Below are 13,481 nucleotides of genomic sequence, written 5' to 3'. Positions count from 1 at the left end.
CCAACCCTTCCGTGGCCGAGGGATCCTGCCTCACAGGGCCCCGCTCCCAGCCCCGGCCACCAGCCGCCTCCTGGCCCCGACGTGCTGGGCACAGTGTCCAGATGCTCCCGGGACCCCTGCCCGCCCGCCCCCCACCCAGCTTCCAGCCCTGCCACCCAGATCTTCCTTCTGGACTGTCCTGCTGCCTCCCTCCGGACCCCTCCCTGCTGTCGCCCGCCCTGTGCCCTCCTCAGCCTCCCTGGGGCTTCCTCTGTGTCGTGGCTCACGTGAACGTTCTCGGGTACACTTGGTCTTCCTTTGTCCCCCGGACAGCCCCGTGTCGCCTTCCTTCCGGGTGCTCTGGGGACCCTGTCTGGAGGTCCCTGGTTTGCCAGGGCCAGGTGCTCGCTCTCACCGCCCGCCCCTCTTCCCCGGGGTCACTTCCTCCTAGCACCTCTGGCCCGCCCCACGCCGCCTCCCGAGGACCAGCGTCTTCCCGCCCTTGGGTTTTCCTCAGCCGCCCGCTGGTCCGGTGACCCACCGTCCGTCGCCGCTGTAAGCGGTGTCCTGCCCCGTCTTCACCGCTGCCGTGCGTGGGAGACCGCGGTCTCCAGGTGCTGCCCTGGGCTCCCTCGTGTCGGGAATCCCGTTACCACTCCCGGTGCCGCGCTCTTGGTCCCCAGGTTTTCCTCATGAGTCACGGGGGTGGCAGCAGGCACAGGCTCCTGCAGGACACGGGGCGGCTCTGGGTCGAGATGCCACCTTGCCCCGTGAAGGAAATGCTCAGGCCTGGCTTTCACCGGGTCTGGGCTCCGTGAGCGTGACCCACTGCCGGGATGGCACCCTGTCGGGCCTCCCCGTCTGGGCCCCCGGCACCGTCCACACAGACGGGCAGAGCTGTCTCAGGACACGTTTGATTTCGTTATTTCTGTGGGATTTGCGCTCTCCTCTTCTCGCGTAGCGTTGTTTTCTGGTGTTTTAGTCGGTTCGCGGTTCCCCACGAGGCCCGTTGGTCTGTTCATCCTGCCGCCTTCCCATCGCTGAGCCAGGAACGCCTGCTCTTCCAGCTTGGCCCGCGTCCTGACCTTCAGGGTCACCGCTTGGGGCGGCTCGCGTGCGGGGCCCGTGAGCCCGTCCGAGCGGCAGACGCCGTCCTGACGCCCGCTCTCTGCGGGCCTCACGCCTCTGGCTGGCGCTGCTCTCGGAGGCCGAGGTTTCCGTGAGGAATTCAGTCTGGTTTCCGTGGTCGTCTCCGTGTTTGGCACACAGCCCGTCCTCGGTGCTCCTGTGTGCTCGTGGCCCAGCCCGGGTCTGTGGCTGGAGATGCCCGTGGGCTTGGGTCGGGCTGGGTCATCACACTTTCTGCTCCTCGCTCGCTCTGCCCGGTGACCCCTCGAGGACAGAGGCGGCCGGTGTCGGCCGCCCCCGGTGCGACGCCTGCGGCCGCCGTATTCTGACAGGCCGGTGTGTCCGGAGGGCCGTCCTCGGGGCTGCGTGCACGCCCCATCCCGTCCGCGTGTGCTGCTCCGCTCCCCTTCCTCGGCGCTTTCGTGCGGCGTCGTCTTGCGGCAGAGAATCGGACGCTGCCTCGTTGCCTGGCCTGAAGCTTTTTCTCCCGTAGCAGGTGCGGCCGGTTTCTGCCCGTCACCGTGACTTGTTACTTGTGCCTTCTCTGCGCCGGGGGCCCCCTCGTCCCCTCCCCCCGCCCCCACGGGAGGGCCGTGCGGGTGGCAGGGGCCGGGTCCTCCGGGCAGGCATCAGGGCAGAGCTGTTCGTCCGGAGGAATCATCACCCCGCACGCGTTTCCTGCTCCAGGGCATCAGTGGTTTCGTCCCCCCAGGGCTGCGTCGGTTGGGACGCGACGTTCTCGTGTCAGTCGGCGCTCACACGAGCTTTAAGCGTGACACGTTCCACACCGGAGTAAGGTCTTCCTTTTTTTCTTTTAACATTTAATTTTGAGAGAGAGAACCAGCAGGGAGGAGCAGAGAGAGAGACAGAGGGTCTGAAGTGGGCTTTGCGCAGAGAGCAGAGAACCTGACGTGGGGCTTGAACTCACGGACCACGAGATCGTGACCTGCGTCGAAGTCGGACGCTTAACCGACTGAGCCACCCAGGCGCCCCAGAGTGAGGTCTCACGTAAACTTTAAACTCTGTAAGGAACCACGCACGTCGTCGGTGACTCGTCAGTGGTTTTACTGAGGTGTCACTGACGCACGACAAACCGCAAACTTAGAAGGTGGTGTTTTGGTGAGATGGACAAGGCCCCCCCTCCGACGCCCTGGGCCTGTGTCAGCCCGCACATCCCAGGCAGCCCTCGGAGGTCAGTTGTACTTCCTGGCGTTTTTCCTCCGTGGGATCACGAGGCCCGTCCTGACGTGTGTCCGGCCGCTCTGCTGTGTGGGAGCGCGCGGGTCGGGTGCACAGCGGCCCCATCTGTGGTGCGTGGCGGGCCCGACGTACGCCCGGGTCGTTAGTCTAGCCGGGGCTGACGCACACGTGGGGTGTTTTCTGGGTTTGGGTTGTCACGCACACAGCGCCATGAACGTCTGCGCAGGTGACCGCGTGGACGTTTACCCCCTCTCTGCCGGGCGAGCGCCGAGGAGCGGACTTGCCGGCCGGTGCGGGGCACGTGCCCCTGTCTCGGAGGGGCCGCCGCGTGTGTGCCCCGCCGGGCGTGGGAGCCGCTTCCCGACGCCACTCTCGGCCTGGCGGGAGGGTGATGGCGCCCGCAGAAGCCGCAGCCGGTGCTGACGGGCCGTGTGTTTTCTTCTTCCGGACTCTCGAGTGTCGCCTGCGTGTCCCGGACACCAGTTGCTCACGGGAGGGCCACGCTCTCCAGCTGGCTGCGATCGAAGCGACTGATGTTTTGTGGGTTGCTTCCCGAGTCACTTCCTAGATGTGACTAGGAAGTTTTGCCTGACCTAAAGCCACAGGTATTTTCCCCCGTTAAAAAAAATTTTTAGGTGTTAAACTTGAGTGAATTTTTGCACAAAGCGTGAGGCATAGGCCGAGGGCCGTGCTTAGGTGCGTGGACGTCGGGCTCCCTCTGTGACAAGGCACGTCTTTGAGCCCCTCTTTCGTCGGTTGCTCACTGATGTTAACGAAGTAACTGCTGGCTGGACGGCGATGCTTCTCTGCACAGCGGTGGGGCCCTCTGCCTTTCCACGCGGTTCACAGGCGGTGTGTGCGATTGGGTCCCTAGGCTCCGTGGAGGACACCACGTCCAGTGTATTTGGGGAAGACGATGCCGAGGACGAGGAGTTGGAAGCCGCTGCCAGCCACCTGAACAAGGACTTTTACCAGGAGATCCTTGGTAGCGGCTTGTCCAGCAGTTCCGAGGGGGCCGGAGACCCCGAGGGGGGCGCCAGGCCCCCTGCCCTGGAGTCCCTGCTTGGCCCCCTGCCCACCGCGGCCAGCCTGGGCATCTCAGACTCCATCCGAGAGTGCATCTCCTCCCAGAGCCAGGACCCCAGTGAGTGCCTGGGGGCCTTGGGGAGAGGAGGGGGGCTCCTCTGGGCATGTGGGCGGGACCGTGGCCGGCAGATAGCAGGTCCGGATCGCCCGTCCCCAGCTGGGGGAGGTGGGGTGCAGCCTTCCGGAAGGGTGGGCGCCGCGCCTGCCGTGTGTGAGCCGTCGGTGATCCCGGCACGGGTTTGTCACCACCCTCAGAACCCTTCCCCAGTGGCCCGCTGGCTTAGTCCTGGCCAGAGCCCTCTGCTGGCCGGGGGTCCTCCTGCCCGAGCTCCTCCACGGGGACAGGGCCTGGGTCCCCCGCCCGTCCCTTCTCATCTGACTGAGGGCCCGGTCCCCGCCGGTTGGGCTTCGGCGCTGGCGGTGCTGGTGGCCCGGCAGGAGCGTTGCCCTCACCCCGCTGGGAGAGGCCTGGGGCGCAGGCTGTCCCGGTTCTGCCGCGTCTTCCTCCCTCAGGTGTCCCCAGACTGCAGGGTGCAGGCCCTGCCTCGTCTCCGGGCACCGAGGGCTGGACCAGGAGCCCCTGTGAGGCTGTGCCACCCAGACGTTCATCACATACCCTGTAGCCAGGTGTGGCGATGGGCGGGCACGTGCCTGCCCTGATGGCGGTGACGTCTAGGGAGAGAGGGACAGCGACACAGCCCGAGCCCGGTGTGCAGGTTGTACCGCAAGGGCCTGTGCGAAGGCCCTGAGGCAGGAGGAGACCATTCTTGCTGGGGCCGAGGGAGCCGGCATTGAGGCAGAGCAGGGAGGCGTGCGAGCGATGTGTCTGAGCGCCAGGGGGAGTCCACGCAGGGCCTCGGCCGCGGAGCGACAGTGTGGCCCACGGGCTGTGCGTGGAATCGGGAGGAGCCGGCAGAGGACCATCTGGCGACGGGGGCTGCAGAGAGCAGCGGCTGCCCCGTTTTCTGGGCCGTGCAGACGGTGCTGTTGACCCAGCTGAGGCAGGAGGGGAGTGGCCAGCGGGGCCTGGGGACGTCCCGAGCGTGTCACTGGGGACTCTCCGCGGCCCCTCTCCTGCTCCAGAGACGCTGCTGTCGTCCGGGAGCCGCAGGGACTGGCGGGGCACCGCCTCGGCTGTGGCTCTGGTCTGGCGTCCTTCCTGCACAAGCGCTGGCGTGAGAGCCACGCGCTGTCCCCCGAGGGGCCGCCGTCCGCCCTAGGCCAGAGCCCCCGAGTCCTGAGACGGCCCAGGGGAGTGTGCACTTGGTCACCAGTTATTGACCCCAAATGACACCGGTGTCGTGCTTCCCCGTAGCGGACGCGTGTGGGGACGGCGAGCTGGACCTCAGTGGCATCGACGACCTGGAGATCGACAGGGTGAGTGTGCGTGCAGCCTCCGCCCGTGCGGCACGTGGTCTGTGCTGGCCACACCGCCCTGCCCTCCCGCGGGTGGGGCGTCCCCACACCGGGCCACCACACGGCCCCCGGGACCTTCATCGGTTCCCGGGGGGTGGGGGGCACCGTGTCCTCAGCTCAGTTCCTTCTCAGGGACCTGTGCCCCCGCACTCTGGCCTGGCTCCTGTGCCCCTGCTGTTGGCCTTGGAAGGGGTGGAGGGCGACAGGGTCCCCGACCGGCTCCCCCCAGTGAGCCTATAGCCTCGTGGGTCAGAGGTCCACCCCTGACCAGCGTATACAAGCAGGAAGGGTGTTGGTGGCCGAGACCTGAGTGTGGTGCTGTGTTCTGCCCAGTACATCCTGAACGAGGCGGAAGCCCGCGTGAAGGCCGAGCTGTGGATGCGGGAGAACGCAGAGTACCTGCGGGAGCAGAGGGGTAAGCGCCCGCCCAGCCACCCGCCCGGGAGCCTGGGCCACGGGGCCCTTGCTGATCCTGCCATTTGGGGACTTTTCAGAGAAAGAAGCAAGAATAGCAAAGGAGAAGGAGCTTGGCATCTACAAGGAGCACAAGGTAGGGGCACCCGGTGCGCGTGGGGGCCGGCCTTGCTCCCCCCCCCACCCCAAGTCATGCCAGGGCTCCCGGGGGGCGGCACAGACCTGTGCCCCTGGCCGCTGGGCCCTGACTGTGCTGGCCTCCCCTCGGACAGATGTGCCGTTCGGCTTGGGGGAAGATCCTAGGCAGGCTGAATTGGGGCCTTGTGACCTCCGTGGACACCCTGTCCCAGCTCTGGGACCTGAGAGAACCTGCAGTCACGCTTCCCTTCCTGTTGGTGGTCACAGTGATGCGGCCTGTTGCTCGTGTGGCCGGATGGGGAGCACCTTTCTGGGGCAGGGGGTGAAGGAGGCCAGGGGTGGCCCCGGAGCTTGGGGGTCAGGGTCTGGGGCCCCCAGCAGCATGGCAGGGAGGAGCTGGCAGGAGGCACAGTTAGGCCCTTGTGCGTGGTGTGGCACCCAGGACGAGGTCCGTCCCCGCTGGGTGACGCCTCCTGAGGTCAGGGAGCACCCTGTGTGCCCTTCGGGTATCTGCGTGGTGGGCTCGTGGGCGGTCGAGTTGGCCCCACGCCCCGAGACCTGCCCCCGGCTGGTGGTGATGGTGAGCCGCCAGGGCACAGCGGGGTGCAGCCGGCTTCCCCCGTTCCAAGAGGAGGTGGGAGCCGCCCTCAGGGAGGCCCCGGCCCTGCACACCTCGGCTCCCCCGAGCGGGGGTCCCCAGGAGACCCTGGTTGCCGAGCCCCCCCCCACACACACACACCTGCCGCTGTCCAGCCGGCCGTGCCCCCACATCCCACGCGGCACCTAGCAGGCTTACGGGCGCTGAGGTCCCCGTGGGGTGGTGACATCCCCGTTTCCGTTGAGCCCAAGAAGTCCTGCAAACGCCGGGAGCCGATCCAGGCCAGCACGGCCGGGGAGGCCATCGAGAAGATGCTGGAGCAGAAGAAAATCTCCAGCAAGATCAACTACAGCGTGCTCCGGGACCTCAACAGCAAGGGCGGGGGCGGTCTGCAGGAGGAGGACGCACAGCCCGAGGGGCGGACCGCCACCCGGAAGCTGTCTCGGAGGAAAACGCCCGCCAGGAGGCACAGGGCCGACCCCGTGACCAGCGTGGGGAAGAGGTACTGGGCCCGGTGGGCCGGGTGTTAGTTCTGAGCAGGGCGGGAGGCCTGGGCTGGCATTCGGCCCCCAAGTGCTGGGGACGAACGTCCGCCTGGCGCTGCGCCCGCTGCCCTGCACGCTCCCGTTTGTGCGAAGGGCCGGGCGCTGACGAGGGGCTCCGGCCCTGGAAAGGGGCTGTGGCCTCAGGGTGTGTTCCGCTCACGGAGCGGGTGAGCCGGCCTGTCCTCCAGGAGGGGCTCTGTGCACCCCGTGCCCTGGCTGCACGCCTCTCTCTGCCGAGAAGGGGGGCTGGCGGAGAGGCTGTGGGGGGTGAGCGGGTCAGGGGAGGAGCTGGGAGCGGCAGAGCAGGCCAGCGCCCTGGGCCCAGGGGGTCACGCAGGGCGTCATGCGCCCCGCGCAGAGGCGCCCTGGAGGGCCTGCGGGGACGGGGTGGCCCCACTCCCCCGCCCTCACCTCCCCAGACCTCTGTCGCTAGCGGTTTTTAACCCTAACTCAACCGAGAAGTAAAAATGTTTTTGGTGTGTTTTTTTGTCTCACGTGGGACTAAATGTCTTTCGTGGTTTCTGTGACCCTTTTTTTGTTTAAGCTTTGTTTAAGTAAACTCCGTACCCGACGTGGAGCTTGAACTCACCACTCTGAGACCAAGAGTCGCGTGCTCCGCCGACTGAGCCGGCCTGGCGCCCCTTGTGACGCTTCTTTTTTTCTAATTTTTTTTAAGTTTATTTTTATTTATTTTGAGAGAGAGAGCGTGTGAGAGGGGCAGAGGAAGGGCGAGAGAGAGACAGAATCCCAAGCAGGTTCTGTGCTGTCAGCACAGAGCCCGACATGGGGCTCAAACCCACAAACGGTGAGATCACGACCTGAGCCGAAATCAAGAATCAGACGCTTGACTGACTGAGCTGCCCAGGCGCCCGTGACACTTTCTCTAGAAGTTGGTTATTCTGCTCCCTGGTTCCCGAGCGCCCAGCGCGGCCTGCCACAGACCAGCACCCCCGTGATCCTTTCTGGTCGTGGTCTGGGGCCTGGGGAGGTGTCCCCAGCCCGTCCCCTGCCTACTCGCTGGACCCCCAGAGCAGCGCCCTGAGCCCTCAGGAACCTGGCGCCCTCCCGCACGGGGCCTTCCTGCCGGGCTGCTCAGGCTGCCCCGGGCTGAGTAGGTGCGTCACCCCCACCACAGCCCGTGGCGCCCTGTCCACGGCGCACAGGGGCTGCTTTGTCTCTGGCCGCCAGTGGACAGCGTGCGGGCGAGCCCCCGTCTCCTGGGTCCGCCATGCCCTCTCGGCTCCAGTGCGTCTGTGACCCGGGCTGTGAGAGGGTGAGCGGGCTGGGGTTGTGGGCCGAGGGGAGGAGCGTGCTTCCTTCCCAGGGGCTCGCAGACCCTCCTCCGGGCTGCTTGGCCCAGACCCCGCCTCCCCGCTGGCCGTCCCACACGCCCTTGGCTGCCGTGACTCTTCCCCAGCCAGGTGGGTGGACAGGCCAGCTTCCCAGTGGGGACCGGGAGTCCACCTCTGTGGGAACCGCCCTCCCTGCACCGGGCCCGTGGTCTCTCGGCCGGCACGGCCACACGTTTGCCGGTCTCCTGCCCAGAGAGGCCGTGCCAAGCGGAAACCTCCCACGAGCGCTCCGAGGGCCTGTCCACCCGTCAGAGCTGCCCTGGTGTCCACTCCCAGTGTCCCAGGGCTCGTTGGCACATCACAGTGGTGGGGTGCGCTCGGTCATCTGAGGCCCGTCTGGGTGCTTCCCCCCCGCCGGCCCTGGGGCAGGGTCCCTGAGCGTGGATGGCTTCCATGGCCAGGCCGTGGGAGGGGAGCCTGCCTCCTCTCAGTTGGGGTCTCACTGTCGCCCCGGACAGGTCGGCGTTGTCCGGGCGGTCTTGGTGGTGTTCTCCTTCCTCCCTTCCTTGCAAGTGACGGTGTGGCCGGTGTCCCGGCTTTTGTGTTTGGAGGGTCTGGGGGGAGGGGGCTAGGCCCCCACTCCTCCAGGCGTCCAGCCACGGGAGGAGCGGGGCCGTGGTTGGCTGCTGCCCACAGCCCCCACACGCCGGTCCAGAACCTAGGCTGGCAGAGCCCGAGGGCAACCCGACGTCAGGTCTGCGTTAGTCAGGTATCGATGGACGTGAGTCGCGGCCCAGGGCTGTCTCCTGTTGGCTCGCGTGGCGTTTTAGCTAAAATTGGCGTTTGCTGCCAACGTCGTAAAGAAGCTTTCACCGAAGAACCCTGCTTTCCGGCTCCTGCCAGGGGCCCTGCTCCCGCCCCGATTCCCAGCACAGCGGCTGTGCCCCCACGTGGTACGGTGCCAGTGCCTGGCCTTTGGGGGTGGGGACTCGGAGATAGATGCCGTCCCCCTCACGGGTCTGTATCACGTGGACGCACGACCTGTTCAAACGACTGGCTGGAGCCGCGCGCGTTCGCGTAGGAGAAGCCCCTAGCGGCATAGGCGCGGGGGGGTGGGGGGGGGGGACGTGATTGGCACCAGAGGGAGGAGATCTGCTCACTGAGAGAAAAGGCAGAAGGAGGGGCTGGAGGGCAGAGGGAACCAGGGCAGGTCACAGCTTGAGGCCCACAGGGTCCACTGGGAAGAGTGACCACAGAGCGGGCCCTGGGGAGGCGGTCAGGGCCGCCGGGGGCCGGGGGAGCCGAAGCAGGAGGGGCCGGGCACCGAGAGCACTCCGTGCTTGCGGAGGAGTGGCTGGCCACGCATCTCAGCGGGGCCCCCCTGTGTCCCGACCGGTGGCTCTGGCCCGGGCTGACGCCCTGCGATGCGCTTTCTTCTAGGTTGAGGCCAATGGTGTCTGCGCAGCCGGCCAAGAAGGCGGCCGCAGGAGAGGTACGTGATGCGGCTTCAGCCGGGGGCAGGGGCCTCGAATACCAAGCTGTGAGCAGCTGAGAAGTCGGGCCGGCCCAGGCCCGGGGAGGCCAGAAGCCTGCAGGTGGCAGGGCAAGTGTCCCAGCAGCAGGCCTGCCACTCTGGAGTCGCACTGCCAGGCTGTGTCATCAGACAGCATGCCCTCAGGGCGAGGCTTTCTGGGCACTGATGTGGGTGTGGGCTGAAGGGTGGGGCGGGGGGCCACTTGGGAGGTCAGGGGCTCTGGGTGTCCTCGCTGACCACTCTGGGAGCACAGGGACCCCCCCCCCCAGGGCAGGCGGCCTCTAGAGCCTGTCCCCTCACCTGCAGCCCTTGCCCCTGAGCCCGTCCACCCTGGGAGCCGAGCCCGCCAGGCCCACAGCGGTGCTGGTGGAGAGCGGGCCCGTGTCGTACCACCCCGAGGACGACCCCGATGAGGACGACCCCGACGAGGACGACGGGGAGCCCTGTGTCAGCGCCCTGCAGATGATGGGCAGTGGCGGTGAGGGGGCAACACTGGCACTGGGCGGGGCAGGGGTGCTTCAGAGAGAGGGAGAGGGAGAGAGAATCAGCGGGGGAGGGGCAGAGAGAGGGGGAGAGAGTCCCAAGCAGGCTCCATGACGCAGAGCCTGATGCAGGGCTCGAACCCGTGAACCGTGAGGTCGTGACCTGAGCTGAAGTTGGGCGCTCGACTGACTGAGCCGCCCAGGCATCCAGGCCTGTCAGCTTCAAACGCGGTCTTTCTGTCCAGAAGGAGGTTGGGCCTGGGGCGTTCACAGCTCGGCTCCGTCCGTTCTGAGAACAAGTACTGGAGGTCACCGACCGGGCCCTCCCCGATGTGAAGGCCGCGGGCTCCGGGTTGCAGGAGGGCCGCCTGGCCGGCGGGAGCAGGGCTCCCACCCGCCACCCCACTCCCACGGCGCTCTGCCAGGCACCCGGGTGGCCACGGTTCCCTTCTGCGTTCCACAGATTATGGTTGTGACGGCGAGGAGGACGACGGGTACTGAGCCGTGGCCCTGCAGCCGTGGCGTCTGGCAGTGGGGGCCTCGGTGGGCCCGCCTGCCCCGCAGCCCTCACCGCAGGCGCTCAGCGCCTCCGTGGCACTGGCTGCCAGGACCACGTCGGGAGCGTCGTCGGGAGCGTTTCTGACCGGCGGGGGACTGGACCGCTGCCTGTGCGTCTGGTCCGACGTGTCTTGTCCCGTGGAAGGAAACTGAGGCGCGAGAAGGCCCGCTTTTCGGAGCGAGTGGAGGGCTCCTTGTGGAGCCGGGTGCCTCGGCCCCCACCCCTCCCCGGGGCTGAGAAGCACTGCACCAGCCCCACCCCTGCGGGGCCAGGGCCACTCTGTGCCTGTGGCTGCGTCTTCAGCCAGACCTCGGACTCTGGCCCGCTCCTGGCCCACGACAGGACAGTTGGCTCCACGACCCCTGGGTGCACAGCTGCCCTGGGCAGTGCCCGCACAGCCTCTGGTGGCTGCCCAGGGTGTTGGGCTGGCCCTGCTGCATGGAGCCAGACCCAGGAGCTGGAACCGGGAGCCGGCGCTGGAGTCGGGAGCCGGCGCCGGAGCCGGGAGCCGGAGCCCAAGCCGGAACCGAGAGCCGGAGCCGGAGCCGGAACCGGAGCCAGCGCCGTAGGTGCTCCTTGCTTGACCTGGGACCTGGCTCAGTGGCCGCAGAGGAATGACAGGCAGAGGGTCTTCGAGCCCGGCCACTCTGCCCTGGATGGTTCCTGCTGCCCTTGACCACCCCTAAGGACCAGGCCTCGTCGTTGGAAGGCCCAGCGACCACTCGCAGGGTCTCCGCTTGGGCGTTGCCGCTCTGGACATGGCCACGGAGGCGGGGCAGATGTTCTTGCTGCTCGAGGCCCCAGACCTGGCCACCCTGCCCCCCCGACGGTGGCAGAGCGGGGCCACACTGCCTTCCCAGGGGCCAGCCCTCCGTCTCCAGGGCTGGGCCAGACCCCTCCTGAACGCAGCAGTCTGTGGGTAGGGAACTTTGAGGTCTTGACTGCACGTGTCCGGACCCTGCAGCCAGCCTGGACCCGGGGCTCCTTAAAAGCCGGAGAGGAGAGTGAGTTTAGCGAAACAGAAAGATCCGTTGCTTAAGCAGAAACTGGCTGAGGCTCTGGTCTGTGCCTTCACACCTGGGGCTGTGGCCTGCCTTGGAGGAGCGAGGCCACGGCCAGTGGGGGTGGGAGGAGCATACAGTGTGCAGGCTGGACTCACGCCTGACCCTGTTGTCAGATGCACTATGGGGACGTGGTTCGGGTTCATTAGCAATCCCCTTGTGCCCAGCCCCGTAGGAAGTCCCAGAGTCTGCTCCTGGCCCCGGTCTCTCGCGGGGCCACAGGGCAGGGAGAGCTTGGCCGCAGCGGCTCTTAGAGCAGCCCCAGGCTCTGGCTTCCTGGCAGGGCCGGCGGGGTGGGGGGGTGGGGGTTCACCGAGCCACTCGGGGAGCAGAAGGTGGGCGGAGCCTGGCCACGGATGACTGGCTCTGGGGACTTCCAGGTGGAGGTGTGGCTGTGGCCACGGAGGTGACAGGACCACCCTCTGGCAGACGGGGCTGCCTCCCCAGCAGGGCGAGCAAGGCAGGCTTCAGGACGGGACTCTGGCAGGACACGTCCCCAAGGGGCTGGACAGAGGAGGTTCCCACGGAGGAAGAGTGCTCTGTCCCAGTGGGGATGGGGTTTCTGTGGGGGTGTGCAGAGGGCTGGGGTCCTCGGAGAGGATGTGGTGAGGAGAACAGTGAGGCCCGGGCCGTGACCGAGGTGCCGTGACCTGGGGCCGGCAGCCAGCAGCCCTGTGCTCTGTGTCCAGGTCGCCACTGCCACCGGCGTGGGCTTGCAGGGGACACACAGGCCCGTGTGCCCCTCCGCCCCATACCTGGGCGCCCCTCGTCCAACCCTGAGGATGACCTACGTCTGGTCGCCGGGTGTGGCTCTCTTCAGGGGGCCGTGGGGGGGCTGTCCCTGGCAGGTGCGGGCTGCAGCTAATGGGACGGCACCAGCATCACCTCGCCCGCCCCGCCAACCTGGGTCCCTGCGGGCTGGGCCGCAGGAATCTGCACCCAGAAAGCTCGGGAGGCCTAGGTGCCCCGGCCAGGGAGGGGCAGGGACCTCACTCCGTCTGAGGGTCAGGGTCACTGAGGTGCTGAGAGCCAGCGGGCGGTCAGACCCAGGCTGGGATCAAGCCCCGAGGGGGTGTGTGGCAGTGGGCCTGCCTGGGGTGCCTCCCCCCACTGCGTGCAGGTCCCACCCCTGCCCCCTGCACTACAGACAGGTAGCTGCCGGTTCTGCCCTAATCTTAGCCGAGACCAGAGGGGCACGGGAGCCTACGTCACTTCCCAGGTCACCCAGCGTGGAGGTGGCCTCCCTGGGACCCATCCTGACAGCCGCCCCCTTCCCGGGTGCTGGGGCCTGGCCATACCCGCTCTCGGATGCCTGCCCCCGGGGCCTGGCCAGTGACAGCAGGCATCCCGAGAAGAACGCAGGGCTCCCCGCTGGCTCCCTGCGGTGCTGGGGGTCCCTAGGGGGCAGGCGGGCCGCCGTGAGCACGTGTGCACCCGTGGGCACACAAACGGGTTCTGGGCAGCCTGGCGGCGCGCGCTTGTCCTCTGACCCTGCAGAGCTGGGCGGCCTGCCGGTGGGGCCAGGGTCCTCGTGGGGGGCGGGAGGCAGCAAGCAGGCGTGTCTGGCAGGCTCCAGGTGGGAGCGCTGTGCCCGTTGGCTCCCGGCCCCCTGAGCCCAGCTCCCCCTGGCCAGCACGTGCAGCGCGGCCGGATGGGTGAGAGCCAGCGCCGGCCCGGTCGGCGCCCCGCCCGCGAGCATATGCACGGGTACAGGCCCGGCCCCACGCAGGTGTGCACGTGCACACGCAGGTCTGTCGGGGGGCCAGGCCAGGGCGGGCAGGCGGGCCCGGTGCTGGCTGAGGTCAGACGGCCGTGGGCCTGCTGCTCTCGCTGGTGCTTCCCACGGGGCACCTCCCCGGTCTCCGAGACCTGGGTGTGTGTGGCACCTGCTTGTGCCCCACCAGACCCTGTGCTGTGTGACCTGGCGCCAGTCCGTCCCTGAGCGGGAGTCAGAACTACAGGATACCTTCTAGATGGCCGCAGGGAGGTGGGCGGGCCACAGCCCCTCCCAGGCATGGGGGGACAGGTCTGTGACTCCTTTCCCCACCC

At 67.7% G+C, this 13,481-nt stretch overlaps 1 protein-coding gene across 4 annotated transcripts in view; it reads left to right on the top strand.

The window, feature by feature from the left end:
• BRF1 (BRF1 RNA polymerase III transcription initiation factor subunit) overlaps window positions 1–11,417 on the top strand; it is a 54,487-nt gene extending 43,070 nt beyond the window's left edge. For 3 of the 4 annotated variants that reach the window (XM_030320147.1, XM_030320149.1, XM_030320148.1), the window contains 8 exons: window positions 3,182–3,451; window positions 4,709–4,770; window positions 5,143–5,224; window positions 5,304–5,359; window positions 6,205–6,461; window positions 9,237–9,288; window positions 9,637–9,808; window positions 10,276–11,417. In XM_030320147.1, the coding sequence (XP_030176007.1) occupies window positions 3,182–3,451; window positions 4,709–4,770; window positions 5,143–5,224; window positions 5,304–5,359; window positions 6,205–6,461; window positions 9,237–9,288; window positions 9,637–9,808; window positions 10,276–10,313 (989 nt within the window). In that variant the 3' untranslated portion in view covers window positions 10,314–11,417. Of the gene's footprint in view, window positions 1–3,181; window positions 3,452–4,708; window positions 4,771–5,142; window positions 5,225–5,303; window positions 5,360–6,204; window positions 6,462–8,565; window positions 8,750–9,236; window positions 9,289–9,636; window positions 9,809–10,275 lie in introns of those variants that run through there. The other variant, XR_003969709.1, reaches the window with a different exon arrangement.
• Window positions 11,418–13,481: the final 2,064 nt, after the last annotated feature.

This window comes from Lynx canadensis, chromosome B3, assembly GCF_007474595.2.
Source record: "Lynx canadensis isolate LIC74 chromosome B3, mLynCan4.pri.v2, whole genome shotgun sequence".
Classification (NCBI taxonomy): domain Eukaryota; kingdom Metazoa; phylum Chordata; class Mammalia; order Carnivora; family Felidae; genus Lynx; species Lynx canadensis.
The sequence above is the reverse complement of the archived record's forward strand: the minus strand, read 5'-3'. Positions and strand labels throughout refer to the sequence as shown.